At 53.3% G+C, this 14,513-nt stretch overlaps 1 protein-coding gene across 1 annotated transcript in view; it reads right to left on the bottom strand.

The window, feature by feature from the left end:
- Positions 1-1,990: 1,990 nt before the first annotated feature.
- Positions 1,991-14,513, bottom strand: part of ACAP3 (ArfGAP with coiled-coil, ankyrin repeat and PH domains 3) — a 71,432-nt gene continuing 58,909 nt past the window's right edge. The window contains exons 16-24 of the mRNA XM_066202878.1: positions 14,371-14,440; positions 14,170-14,264; positions 12,928-13,142; positions 11,483-11,587; positions 7,411-7,503; positions 6,333-6,553; positions 4,698-4,807; positions 3,973-4,083; positions 1,991-2,362 (exon numbers count right to left, since the gene is read on the bottom strand). Of these exons, the coding sequence (XP_066058975.1) occupies positions 2,215-2,362; positions 3,973-4,083; positions 4,698-4,807; positions 6,333-6,553; positions 7,411-7,503; positions 11,483-11,587; positions 12,928-13,142; positions 14,170-14,264; positions 14,371-14,440 (1,168 nt within the window). The 3' untranslated portion in view covers positions 1,991-2,214. The remainder of the gene's footprint in view (positions 2,363-3,972; positions 4,084-4,697; positions 4,808-6,332; positions 6,554-7,410; positions 7,504-11,482; positions 11,588-12,927; positions 13,143-14,169; positions 14,265-14,370; positions 14,441-14,513) is intronic.

Raw genomic sequence — 14,513 nt, 5'->3', positions numbered from 1 at the left:
CTCCAGAGTTTTGGAAGGAGCCTGGGAAGGTCCCGGAGGGGGAAGCGGCACCAGGAATGGCCCGAGGGGGTGAGGAGGGATCCCAAATCCGGGAGGGAATTCCCTGCAGGGATCTCCCGGCTCCTCAGCCGGGATCAGGGGCTGGGCTGGGGGTGTCCTGCTAAGATTTCGGGGTGGATTTGGGATCAGGAGCAGCACCACGACTTCCAGCCCCGTCCCAGCTGTGCCAGGAGCAGCAGGGATTGGATTCAGGGGTGGATTTGGGATGGATTTGGGATCAGGAGCAGCTTCCAGCCCCGTCCCAACTGTGCCAGGGCTGCAGGGGTTGGATTTAGGGATGGATTTGGGATTGGGATCAGCTTCCAGCCCCGTCCCAACTGTGCCAGGGCTGCAGGGGTTGGATTTAGGGATGGATTTGGGATTGGGATCAGCTTCCAGCCCCGTCCCAGCTGTGCCAGGGCTGCAGGGATTGGATTTAGGGATGGATTTGGGATCAGGAGCAGCTTCCAGCCCCGTCCCAGCTGTGCCAGGGCTGCAGGGATTGGATTTAGGGGTGGATTTGGGATTGGGATCAGCTTCCCTCCCCGTCCCAGCCGGGCCAGGAGCAGCCAGGACACTGCTCAGCCCTGGCTTTGCACATTTTAAACCCCGGCTTTTTAAAATTTGGCTTTTTAAAACTTTTAAGCCTGAAACCCTCCCAGGATGGGATGGGACAGCTCCAGAGACATCAGCGAAGGAGAACCACGCTCCCTCACTGCAGCTGAGAGAGGTCAGGGGAGAGAAAAAGGAGAAAACCACCAAAATTCTGCTGCTCCCTGGAGCTGGGGGCATGCTCCGGCAGGGAGGGGACACAGGAGGGTGGAATTCCCTTCCATGGAAAGCTGCGGGGGGCAGGGAACGAGAGGGAATTCACGTCCCTGGGTGTGTCTGGAAGAGGATTGGACGGGGTCAGGCTCAGGTGAGGCTTCGGGGTGTGGGTTGGACCTGATGATCCTGAAGGTCTCTTCCAGCCTAGGGGTTCTGGGATCCAGGGATTTGGGGGGTTCTGGGATCTTGTGATTCTGTGATTTTGGGGTTCTGGGGTCCTGGGATTTGGGATCCTGAGATCCTGGGATTCTGGGATTTTGGGGTTCTGGGTTTTGGGGTTCTGGGATCCTGTGATTCTGTGATTTTGGGGTTCTGGGATTTGGGATTCTGGGATCTTGGGGTTCTGGAGTTTTGTGATCCTGGGGTCCTGGGATCCTGGGATTTTGGGATTCCGGGATCCTGTGATTCTGGGATTTGGGGATTCTGGGATCCTGTGAAATTGCACCGAGCAGCTGGAGCTGGTTCCCCTCCCTGGCCCGAGCCCATCGCCAGCGACAAGCCTCTCCTGGCTGCAGGGACCAGGGCTGCTGCTGCCAGGAGCTCCTGGGGGGTGGGAATCCTGCCAGGAATCCACGAGAATCCTCGCAGGATGGGAATGCTGTGGGAAGGGAGCAGGGCAGGGATGGCGTTGAGCAGCCAGCACCCAGGGCAGCAAACGAGGGGAGCGTGGCTGCTTTAGTCCTGAGAGCAGAGAAAGGTGAGGAGCCAGAGCTCCCGATCCCGATCCCGATCCCGCTGTGCCTCCGGAGCATCCCTGCCCCAAAGCCACCTCTGAGTCCTCCCGGAGTGGTCTCCAAGCCGGGATCCCTGCCAGGATTCCAAGCTGAGGGACAGCTTTGTCTGCTCCTGGTGTCGGCGGCTCTCTCCTGGCCACGGAATGTTTTTCCTTTTTCTTCTCTTTTGAAAATTCTTTTTTTGGTTTTTTTTTTTCCTTTTCCTTTTTTTTTTTTTCTTTTTGTTTTTTTTTCCCCGTGCGTGTGTGTGTGTGTTTTTAAACTCCAAGCTCATCTCTCTCGCACACTCCGGAGCCCACGAGCCACGGCGATCACACCCCGGGGGGAAGGAAGGCTCCTACTCCCAAAAAAAACCACCCCACCCCTCCCAAAAAAATAATCCAACCATCCAGCAGCCAAACATGAGAACTCAAATCTCACAGGGGGAAGGAGGGAGAAGAAAAATAAAACAACGAACCCCTCAAGCCTTCCTGAGGGGGAATCCAAACCCAATGCAGGCATCCAAAATCTGCAGGGAAAACACCGAGACATCCACGGCCGGGGCTCTCCAGGGATCCAGCCCGGCTCGGGGACAACCACAGGAGGATCATTTTTTTTTGTTTTTCCTTGTCCCCTAACACTCGTCGATGTTGAGGCTGATGAACTCCTGGATGCATTTCCTGTACTGCAGCTCCGTGGGGCTGTTGCTGGGGTACTGGCCCGGCTGGCCCAGGGGCCCCTCGGCCTCCCTCATCTCCTCGTTCATCCGCGCCAGGCGCAGCCTGAGGTGGGAAAAGGGCACGGGCGGGAGAGGGGCGGGTTAGCCCTGGCCCTGGTGGGGGATTTCCCGCTGTTTCCTGCTTCCCAGGCACAGTTTCCCAGTGTTTCCCAGCATTTCCCGCTGTTTCCTGCTTCCCAGGCACGGTTTCCCAGTGTTTCCCAGCATTTCCCCCGTGTTTCCTGCTTCCCAGGCACGGTTTCCCAGTGTTTCCCAGCATTTCCCCCGTGTTTCCTGCTTCCCAGGCACGGTTTCCCAGTGTTTCCCAGCATTTCCCGCTGTTTCCTGCTTCCCAGGCAGTGTTTCCCAGTGTTTCCCACCATTTCCCCCGTGTTTCCTGCTTCCCAGGCACGGTTTCCCAGTATTTCCCAAAGTCTCCCATTTCCCAATGTTTCCCATTGTTTCCCAGTCCCCAGGCAGTGTTTCCCAGCGTTTCCCAACAATTCCCAGCGTTTCCCAGCACTTCCTGCTATTCCCCAGCCATTCCCCAGGAATCCACAGCAGTCCCCAGGCAGCATTTCCCGGTATTTCCTGGCCATTCCCAGTGTTCCCCAGTATTCCGCAGGCAGTATTCCCCGGTATTCCCCAGCACTCCCGGTATTCCCTGGCGTTCCTCAGCCATTCCCAGTATTTCCCAGGCAGTATTCCCCAGCCATTACCGGCATTCCCTGGCATTCCTCAGGCAGTATTCCCCGGCTATTCCCAGTATTCCCAGGCAGTATTCCCCGGCTATTCCCAGTATTCCCTGGCGTTCCCCGGCCATTGCCGTATTCCCAGGTATTCCCCAGCCATTCCCAGTATTTCCCAGGCAGTATTTCCTGGCCATTCCCAGTATTCCCAGGCAGTATTCCCCGGCCATTCCCGGTATTCCCCAGCCGTTCCCGGTATTCCCCGTCCATTCCCGGTATTCCCAGGCAGTATTCCCCGGCCGTTCCCGGTATTCCCCGGCCATTCCCGGTATTCCCCAGGCAGTATTCCCTGGCCATTCCCGGCATTCCCCAGCCGTTCCCAATATTCCCAGGCAGTATTCCCCGGCCATTCCCAGTATTTCTCAGGCCGTTCCCGGCATTCCCCAGCCGTTCCTGGCACTCCCCGGCCGTTCCCGGCACTCCCCGGCCGTTCCCGGCACTCCCCGGCCGTTCCCGGCACTCCCCGGCCGTTCCCGGTATCCCCCGGCCGTTCCCGGTATTCCCCGGCCGTTCCCGGCATTCCCCGGCCGTTCCCGGCACTCCCCGGCCGTTCCCGGCATTCCCCGGCCGTTCCCGGCACTCCCCGGCCGTTCCCGGTATCCCCCGGCCGTTCCCGGTATCCCCCGGCCGTTCCCGGTATCCCCCGGCCGTTCCCAGTATCCCCCGGCCGTTCCCGGCACTCCCCGGCCGTTCCCGGTATCCCCCGGCCGTTCCCGGTATCCCCCGGCCATTCCCAGTATTCCCCGGCCGTTCCCGGCACTCCCCGGCCGTTCCCGGCACTCCCCGGCCGTTCCCGGTATCCCCCGGCCGTTCCCGGCACTCCCCGGCCGTTCCCGGTATCCCCCGGCCGTTCCCGGCATTCCCCGGCCGTTCCCGGCACTCCCCGGCCGTTCCCGGCACTCCCCGGCCGTTCCCGGGCGCTCACAGGGTGACGATGTCGGCGTTGGCGGCGCTCACGGCGATGCTCAGCGGGTCCTGCCCGTCCCCGTCCGGCGTGTGCTGGGCGGCGCCGCGCTTCAGGAACAGGCACACCTGCCTGGGGGCACGGCGGGTCAGCATTCCAGGGGCATGGAATGCCGGAGGAACGCAATTCCAGCCCCCGGGAACGGAATTCCAGATCCAGAGGCACAGAACTCCAGAACCATGGAATTCCAGATCCCAGGAACAGAATTCCAGATCCAGAGGCACAGAACTCCAGAACCACGGAATTCCAGATCCAGAGGCACAGAATTCCAGAGGAACAGAAATTCCAGCGGCAAAGAATTCCTGCTCATCATCACTATCCCAGGTTGCTCCAACCTGCCCTTGGGCACTTCCAGGGATCCAGGAGCAGCCACAAATTCTCTGGGAATTCCATCCCAGGCACGAATTCTCTGGGAATTCCATCCCAGCCCCTCCCCAGGCACAAATTCTCTGGGAATTCCATCCCAGGCACAAATTCTCTGGGAATTCCATCCCAAATCCCTCCCCACCCAGGGAACGATTCCACCCCCAACATCCCTCCTCTCCCGTTGCCCCGGCGGCAGCTCCGAGCTGTCCAAAAATCCACGTTTTAGCCCTCGGCTCCCCCAGGTCCCAGCGGTGTGGGATGCTCTGGGTTGTGGCAGCCGCGGATCCGGCTCCAGGCGTGGGTGTGGTGGCAGCACTCACCCGGTGTGCCCCAGGTAGGTGGCGTGGTGCAGCGGGGCCCGGCCCCTCGAGTCCCTTTGGTTGACGTCGGCCCCGTTCTGCAGCAGGAACTCACAGGCGATCAAGGAGCCCTGGGAAAAGGGGGGAAACTGGGAATTCACACACCCAGCCAGCCAGGCTGGACAATTCCCAGGGGATTTCCACGTCCATTCAGCCAGGCTGGAGAATTCCCAGGGGATTTCCACATCCATTCAGCCAGGCTGGAGAATTCCCAGGGAATTTCCACATCAATTCAGCCAGGCTGGACAATTCCCAGGGAATTTCCACATCCATTGAGCCAGGCTGGACAATTCTCATGCTCCGAAAAGGGAATTTCCACATCCAGCCAGCCAGACCGGACAACTGGGAATTTCCACATCCAGCCAGCCAGACTGGACAACTGGGAATTTCCACATCCAGCCAGCCAGACCGGACAATTCCCGTGCTCCAAACCAGGAATTTCCCCATGAATTCCACGGGCAGGACGCACGGACTGGATGTCATCAATGACTGCGTGGTCATCGGCTTTGGCCGATTGTTTCGCTACGACGCCCTTTGTCGTCACTCTTTTGATCCGCTGCCCTTTTCACTCCGCGTCCACAGCCCAGCTGGGGGAGAGCTGCAGTCACAGCCTAACTCGGAGGGGGCCGCAATTCAGAGTCTAGCTGGGTAAAACCTGCACTCAGAGCCCGCACGCTAATCCCTGCGGTCACGGTTTAGCAGGAAATGAAGTCAGAGGCTGCAAAGGAAACCCGCAGCAGGAGCTGCTGCAGGCAGTCAGCGAGTAGCTGGAGTCAGGATGGCTGAGCTGCGAAGAGGAATGAACCATAAACTCTAATGCTAGGAGAAACAAATCTGTGTCGTGGCTCATTTCTCGCCCTCTAATTTCTACCCCTGCTTCAACAGCCAAGCACCCGGAGCTGTTTTATCCCAAGTTAAACTTTTAAAAAGTTTTAAAGAGCGAGCCTTGTTTCTCACACTGGGCAATTCCCGTGCTCCAAACCGCAGCCAAGTCCTCCTGATATGGGAAACGTATGAATGTGAAAATTCATGTTTAAAGCTGAACTCTCAACCAGGCAGGCACGTAGGGTGGAAAATCTGGAAATAAAATATTCCTGTTTTACAGAACCACAGAATGCGTGTGTGGGTCGGAAGAGACCTTCAAGATCATCGAGTCCAACCCAGCCCTGACACCTCAACTAGGTCATGGCATCGAGTGCCACATCCAGTCTCTTTGTAAACACATCCAGGGATGGTGATGCCACCACCTCCCCGGGCAGACTATTCCAGCATTTAATCACTCTTTCCGTGAAAAATTTGTTCCTAATATCCAACCTGTATTTATATTTCCCTTGGTGCAGCCTGGGGCTGTGTCCTCTCGTTCTGTCGGCTGCTGAGTGGAGAAAGAGACCAAACCCCAAATCCCAGCTGTCTACAACCACCCTTCAGGAAGTTATGGAGAGTGATCAGGTCACCCCCGAGTCTCCTTTTCTCCACGAAGAACAACCCCAGCTCCCTCCGCCGTTCTTCACACGGCTTGTTTTCCAATTAATTAATCCTAATTTTACCTCCACGACACGCTCCCGTCCCGAAACGCGCCTCCCCAGCAGCACGTACCCCCTTCACAGCCTGGATCAGGGGGGTCTTGCTCTCGTCCTCGTCGTTGAGCCAGTTGATGTCGGCGCCGTGGGCCAGAGCCTCGGCCATCAGGGGCAGGTTCCTGGCCTGGGCTGCCCGGTACAGCACCAGCCCCGGGTGCAGCTCCCGCAGGTCCTCCAGATCCGACACCTCCTGCTCCAGCTCCGCCTCCCCGCTGGACTCCTCCGACACCTCGCACTCTGCTGGGTGGGCAGGGAGAGGGGGGAAAGGGGAAATAAAGGGGAAGGGGGAAAAGGAACGGGGGAAAAGGAACAGGGGAAAAGGAACGGGGGAAAAGGAACGGGGGGGAAAAGGAACGGGGGGGAAAAGGAACGGGAAGAGATCAGCGCAAAGCTTCACATTTCGTCTTTTATGGTCCCAATGTCATCCTGGTCACCCATCCTGCCCAAGGGAAGCTGGGCCTGCTGGTGTTTGTAGAGTTCTGCACCTTCCTCTGTGCCACCCAAGTCCTGTGTGCCACCCACCTTCCTCTGCATGCCACCCGCCTTCTTCTGTGTCACCCACCATCCTGTGTGCCACCCGCCTTCTTCTGTGCCACCCACCATCCCCTGTGTGCCACCCACCTTCTTCTGTGTCACCCACCATCCCCTGTGTGCCACCCACCTTCTTCTGTGTCACCCACCTTCTTCCATGTCACCCACCTTCCTCTGCATGCCACCCACCTTCTTCTGTGCCACCCACCATCCTGTGTGCCACCCACCATCCCGTGTGCCACCCACCATCCCGTGTGCCACCCACCTTCTTCTGTGTCACCCACCATCCCCTGTGTGCCACCCACCTTCTTCTGTGTCACCCACCATCCCCCGTGTGCCACCCACCTTCTTCCATGTCACCCACCTTCCTCTGCATGCCACCCACCTTCTTCCGTGCCACCCACCCTCCCCTGTGTGTCACCCACTTTCTCGTGTGTCACCCACCCTCCCCTGTGTGTCACCCACTTTCTCGTGTGTCACCCACCCTCCCCTGTGTGTCACCCACTTTCTCGTGTGTCCCCACCCTCCCCTGTGTGTCACCCACTTTCTCGTGTGTCACCCACCCTCCTCAGTGACGCTGTCCACCACGGAGCCGAAGACCAGCACGTCGCTGCTGCCGTCGGTGCTGCCCCCCAGGCCGCTGTCGCTGCTCAGACCTGCGGGGCCAACAGGACACAAACCACGGCCCCCTTAACACCCCGGCCCCCCAGAGCCAGGCCGGGCTGAGCCCGGGGTGGGGACAGGGCAGGGTGGCACAGGGACAGGAATGCTGGCACTGGGACATTGGCACTGGGACAGGGGCGCTGCCACCCTGCTCACAGAGTTCACAGAATTCACAGAATTCCCAGCTTGGAAGAGCCCTTCAAGTCCAACCCAGCCCTGACACCTCAACTAAACCCTGGCACCGAGTGCCACATCCAGTCTTGTTTTAAACACACCCAGGGATGGTGGTGACTCCACCACCTCCCCGCGCAGACCATCCCAGGATTTAATCACTCTTTCCCTGAAAAACTCCTTCCTAATTATCCAACCTGTGTTTCCCTTGGTGCGGCCTGGGGCTGTGTCCCCTCGTTCTGTCAGCGCCGCCTCCAGGAGAAGCCGCCAAGGCCCAGGGTGTCCGTGTCCCCACACTGCCCTACGTGCTCCAGGACTTGGGGACAGCCCCTGCTGCCATCCCTGAGGGATTGTGACAGGGACAGGGCGGAGCAGCGGCACAGACAGCGCGGCAGGAGCTCGGGTGGCGGCGAACCAAGAGAGATTTTTAGCCTGCTGGCAGCTGCTGACTTTTTCCCCCCAAGGAAAAATTTCTCAAGGAAGCTTCTCCTCAAAACAATCTTGGCCAACAACTCTCCTTCCTCCAAACAATCCTTCCCCAGGCGGTGTTCTGCTGTTCCTCTGGTTAATTAGAGAATTAGAGGTGTCACTCCTATTCACCCCAACCGAAAGGTATCGAAACACCTTAGAAAAAGCAGGAAGAATTAGACAATAAAGCCTTTTTTAAAATGCTCTGAAATATTTCAAGTCTTTCTTTCGTGTCCTGCAGGGACAATCCACGGCTGTGCCCTCAGCACCAGGGCCACTCTGGGATCAAACGTGCGGCCCTGGGGATCCCACGTCACTTTTTTACGGCGACGCCTCAAGTCTCAGCTTTCGGATTGTCCAGGTGCTGCGCTGCATTAGTGTGTGACTCTGAGCTTCGTATAAATTCAATATAATTATATTTATATAAATATAATTTAATCATATTTATAATATATTATATGTTGTCTTATAATTACATATAAAACAATATAAAGTGTTGTTAATATAACTAAAAAGATCTCACTTACATAAAATATAAATAAATGCTTTTTTTTTTTTCTTTTTTGGAGTGTTTTCACAGCGTTGTGCGGCAAAAGCCGACGGGCCCAAAACCCACTTATAACGGATTTCGCAATTAGGAAATAATTTCGTAATTTGGCTCCTGATCGTGAATTGTGACGTCTGCATTGTCTCACCCTTCACACGAGACTGAAAACGGAATGAAAGTTTTTAAAACTCCTCCCTCAGCTGCCCCATCTGTGGGGTCAAGAACAGGGGAGGGAATGAAGCCACAACAGGAAAAGTTTCAGAGCGTGAGGGTTTGAGGGGTTTTTTTTTTTTAGAGCTGCTGCAGATTTTTCTAGAATGTTTATAGATTTTTCTAGAATGTTTATAGATTTTTATAGGAAGCAAAGCCACGGCACGGGGCGGGGAGGGAGGAAAACGTGATCCCAGCGAGGCCCCGTGCCTCTGCCCCACGTTCCCAGCGGAACGAGGAGGGAGGAGCTGGCACGGGGGTGTGCATCCCGCACGTGCCCAGCTCCGCTCTCGCTGCATCTGGGGTAAAATCGCTGTTTTCTTCTTTAGCAGCAAGAGGAGGCCCCGAGACATTTGCTGTTTTCTCCTCCAGGAACAAGGTGATGCTCTGAGAAATTTTCTATTTTCTTCTCGAGCAGCAAGATGCCCTCCGTGAGATTCGCTTTTTCCTTCTTTAGCAACACGACGAGGCTCCGAGAAATTTTCTATTTTCTCCTCCAGGAGCAAGATGAGGCTGCGAGAAATTTGTTATTTTCTTCTTTAGCACCAAGATGTCCTCTAAGAAATCTGCTTTTTTCTTCCTTAGCAGCAAAATAAGGCCCTGAGAAATTTGCTATTTTCTCCTCCAGGAACAAGGTGATGCTCTGAGAAATCTATTTTCTCCTCCAGGAGCAAGATGCCCTCTGAGAAATTTGCTATTTTCTTCTCCAAGAGCAAGATGACGCTCTGAGAAATTTGCTATTTTCTTCTCTAGCAGTAAAATAAGACACTGAGAAATTTGTAATTTTCACCTCCAGGAGCAAGAAGATATTCTGAGAAACTTTTTATTTTCTTCTTTAGCAGCAAGATGCCCTCTAAGAAATTTCCCTTTTTTTTTTTTTTTCTTTAGGAGCAAAATAAGACTCTGAGAAATTTGTTATTTTCACCTCCAGGAGCAAGACGCCCTCTGAGAAATTTGCTTTTTTCTCCTCCAGAAGAAAGATTCCCTCTGGGGGATGTGAGGGACTCTGAATTCCTGCACTTCCCATTGTTTTTGTGGGAAAAAAATGCACAGAAAAAAAAAAAAAACATGGAAAAGCCCAAAATTCCTTAAAACTGGAGCAGCCTTTAAAAATCCCCGATTCAGACAAGCACTAAATCACCTTTTTCCTTGACTCCAAGAGATAACTTGGACTTGGAGGAAAACCTGGGAGTTTCTGCTGTGCTGAACTCGGGGCTGTAAATATTTACTGTAAATATTTAGATTTATATTTATAGAATATTGTAAATATTTATTCCTACAAGGCCAAGCCAGGAAATTGAACAACTCCTCAGCTAAGGATGATAACGGACCACAAAACCTCCGGGATGTAGAACGCTAAATAAATAAAATAAATCAATGAAATAAATTAAATAAATTAAGTCAATAAATTTCCTCGCCGAGATCCCACCTGCCCAGGATAATTCTGGAGGAATTCATGATTATCCTGGAGGAATTTATTCAACAAAAAAAGGGAATTTTTGGAAACATTTCGCCTGCGGAAAAGCTGCCGCAGCCGAGGGAGACGGGAATTTAAGGGGAATCCGTCCCTGCCTGGGGGTTTTTTGGGGTGGAAAAAGTGGATTTTGGGTGTCTCTCGTGCTGCTGGCCTTACCTCCGTCCAGGAGGGAGCCAGGGGAGGGACCCATCCCACTCCAAGGGCCACCTGCCAGCGGGGGCTGCAGAGAGGTGTGGCTGGCACCTAGAGGAAGGTGGACGGGAATGTGAGGGGAGGTCATTGGCACAAACATAAAAAAAAAAAAAAACCAAAAAAAAAAAGAAAAGGAAAAAAAAATGAAGAAAAAGAGCAAAAAAATAGGGAAAAAATGAAGAAAAAGAGAAAAAAATAAGGGGGGGAAAAAGGGGGAAAAAAAGGAAAAAAAAAGAAAAAAAAAAGGAAAAGAGAGAGAGAAAAAAATGTGTCTGCAGTGAGAATCAGCTAAAAACTTTAAAAAAATATTTCAAAAAGTAACTTAAAAAAGAATTTAAAAGATATTCAAAAATTAATTTTAAAATGAATATAAAGCTTAATTTTAAATAATTTAAAATCAATTAAAAAATAAACTTTAAAATTAACTAAAATGAATTTTAATTAATCTAAAATTATTTAAAATTAAATTTTAATTAAAACAATTAGAACTTAAAAATAAATTTAAAACACGAATTCAATTTAATTAAAATAAATTTAAAATCAATTAACAATAACGAAAATAATATTAATTTTAAAACTTAAAATTAATTAAAAGCCAAAATGAAAAACAGAAATTAAAAAAAAAAAAAAAAGGCCTAAAAAAAAGCCAATGGAACGCAAAAATCTGGGAGTAGAGGATGCTGGGAGTGGGCGGAAAAAAGCAGAATTCCCTGTCTGCCAGCAATGGGAGGCTGCAAGTGGGGCAACGGAAGAACAACGACGGGGCTGGAGGTTGTGCAACCAACTCTTGGTCCCTGTGCTGGAACGCTCACCCTCTCCTGGGACACCTGGCCTGGGCCCTGCGGGAACTGGGAGAACTGGGAGGGAACTGGGAAGGACCTGGGAGGGAGCTGCAGGTGGCACTTACTGCGAGGGCCGGCGCCGGCGCCGGTGTCGAAGTAGGAGAAGAGCGAGTCCAGCTCGTCGGGGCAGAACAGGGAATCCCGGCGGAATTTCCTCTCCAGGGTGGCGGCTGCTTCACACGGGACACTCACGGTTAGTGACCAGCAACAAAGGGGTCGTTCCCCAGCTGGGTTTGCACAGCTGGGCTCACACGGCCCAAAATGGCGCAGAGATCGGAAAAAAAGTCACCCCTGAGCAGGCAGAACCTTCCTGAGAGCCCAAAATGTCACGGAGTGCTGAGCAGAGTCAGCCCACAGCAGCCAGAACCTTCGTGAGAACCCAAAATAACACAAATTTCTGACCAAAGTCATCCCACAGCAGCCAGAACCTTCCTAAGAACCCAAAACATCACGAATTTCTGATCAAAGCGATCCTAGAGCAGGCAGAACCTTCCTGAGAGCCCAAAATGTCACGGAGTGCTGAGCAGAGTCAGCCCACAGCAGCCAGAACCTTCACGAGAACCTAAAAATCACTAATTTCTGACCAAAGTCATCCCTGAGCAGCCAGAACCTTCCTAAGAACCCAAAACAACACAAATTTCTGACCAAAGTGATCCTAGAGCAGGAAGAACCTCCCTGAGAACCCAAAATGACGCAGATTTCTGAGCAGAGTCAGCCCACAGCAGCCAGAACCTTCCTGAGAACCTAAAACCCACAAATTTCTGACCAAAGTGATCCCAGAGCAGCCAGAACCTTCCTGAGAACCTAAAAATCACAAATTTCTGACCAAAGTCATCCCAGAGCAGCTGGAACCTTCCCGAGAACCTAAAAATCACAAATTTCTGACCAAAGTCATCCCACAGCAGCCGGAACCTTCCTGAGAACCTAAAACCCACAAATTTCTGACCAAAGTCATCCCAGGGCAGCCAGAACCTTCCTGAGAACCTAAAAATCACAAATTTCTGACCAAAGTCATCCCAGGGCAGCCAGAATCTTCCTGAGAACCTAAAAATCACAAATTTCTGACCAAAGTCATCCCAGGGCAGCCAGAATCTTCCTGAGAACCTAAAAATCACAAATTTCTGACCAAAGTCATCCCAGGGCAGCCAGAATCTTCCTGAGAACCTAAAAATCACAAATTTCTGACCAAAGTCATCCCACAGCAGCCGGAACCCTCCAGAGCACAGCCTCTCTTATAGAGGTAAAAAGGATCTAAGAAAAGATTAAAAACCCATTTCTTTTTCCGCGTCGATTTATATCGATTTTGGACAGCGACCAAGGACTGGAGGTGAGGCTTGCCACCTCTCCAACCGCACCGGCCAAGCTACAAACCCCACCAATCGCCTCTTCCCAAGAGAGGAACGATCAACGGAAAAGAACGAGCCGGCGACAACGCCGCTCTCGTTTACGTGGAGATCCGCCGCGGAAACGCGAAAACCGGGACGCTGAGGAAGACGAAGGCGACCCCCACCTGAGGAGAGCATGGCCGGGGAGGCATTCCCGAGGTCCTGGCGGTATTTCCTGCGCGCCGTGGGCGCCCTGGAGCCGCTGTTGTGCCTCTGGCATTTTTTGACGCACCAGCGGCGAGGTTTGCGCTCGCTCTCGCCCAGCGCCTCCCCGCCCGGCAGCTTCCTCAGGAATTTCTTCTCCACGTATTTCTCCTTGATCCAGGCCTCCTTGTCCTGCCTGAGGGAGGGGCGGCACAGAACAAAATGGGAGTTTCAGAGGGTTTGGGATAAAGGGGCCCGTGAGGGGATGGATGGAGCCGCCGCTCTGTTGGGAAGTTTCGTCCGCCTAAAATTCCCATTTCTCAAATGTCAAAAATGAGGCTTTTTGAGGTCTCTGGACCTGCCCGTCCTGAGGGAACTGGGTTCGCCCAAAGCAGCCACGAGAAAACGGAGCCGCTGCTCTGAGGGGGTTTTGTCCACCTAAAATGCTTTGAGGCCGAAAATTCCCATTTTTCAAATGTTAAAATGAGGCATTTTGAGGTGTCTTGCCCTGCTTTTCCTTAGGGAACTGGGCTTGCCCAAAGCAACCACGAGAGGATGGAGCTGCTGCTCTGGGGCTTTTTCTCCTCCTGAGGGCTAAAATTCCTGGTTTTTGAACTTTAAAAGGGCGTTTTGAGGTCTCTGGACCTGCCCGTCCTGAGGGAACTGGGTTCGCCCAAAGCAGCCACGAGAAAACGGAGCCGCTGCTCTGAGGGGGTTTCGTCCACCTAAAACGCCTTGAGACCTAAAATTCCCATTTCTCAAACGTTGAAATGAGGCACTTGCAGCTCTCTGAGGGAAACGGGTTTGCCCAAAGCAGCCGTGAGAAAACGGAGCCGCTCTTTCGTCCACCTGAGGCCGAAAATTCACATTTCTCCAACTTAAAAATGTCTCTCCTCTTTTATTTTTTTTCCTCCTTTTTTTTCTTTTTTTTTTTTCTTTTTTGGGCTCGTTTCAACCCCCAACCCAAAGGTTCACGGGGTTGAGAGGTGAGCCCAGGTGCCTCAGGTATTCGGGAGGTCCCAAACTGCGGGTAAATCCTGCAATTCCCGCTTCCCAGGCACATCCCTCCATGAGAGCCCAGCTCAGCTGCGTGGGAGGAGCTGGGGGGACCCGAGGAATTTGGAGCCCTCTAAATCTGGTTTTCCATGGATTTTGGGGGAGTTGCTGTGGGGATCCTGAACCCGCTTTTCCGTGGATTTGGGGGGGGGGGGGGCACAGCTCACCTGGAGCTCCCTGCTGTCGGTTTCTTCAGCCCCAGCTCCTCACACTGCGCCTCGTAAATCTGGTTCATGGTGCTGTTGCCCAGCTCACACATCAGCTGAAAGGGAATTTCAGGGAGGGAATTAAAGCCTCAGGTGAGGAGAATTCCCCCCCCCCTTTTTCCAGGGATTCCCAGCATTTCCTCCCTAAAATCCAGCACTCACCTTCAGCAGCTCTGGCTCCCAGGAATCCAGCGTGAGGGACCGGACCTTGGAGCAGTGAACGCCCAGGCTCCTGCTCAGCCAGGAGGGAGAAAAATCCAAAAAATTATCACAATTCCATAAACGCAGAATTTCCCTAACGAGGT

This window comes from Chamaea fasciata, unplaced genomic scaffold (assembly GCF_029207755.1).
Source record: "Chamaea fasciata isolate MVZ Bird 193981 ecotype frontalis unplaced genomic scaffold, bChaFas1.0.hap1 SCAF_23, whole genome shotgun sequence".
In the NCBI taxonomy this organism is placed as follows: domain Eukaryota; kingdom Metazoa; phylum Chordata; class Aves; order Passeriformes; family Sylviidae; genus Chamaea; species Chamaea fasciata.
The sequence above is the reverse complement of the archived record's forward strand: the minus strand, read 5'-3'. Positions and strand labels throughout refer to the sequence as shown.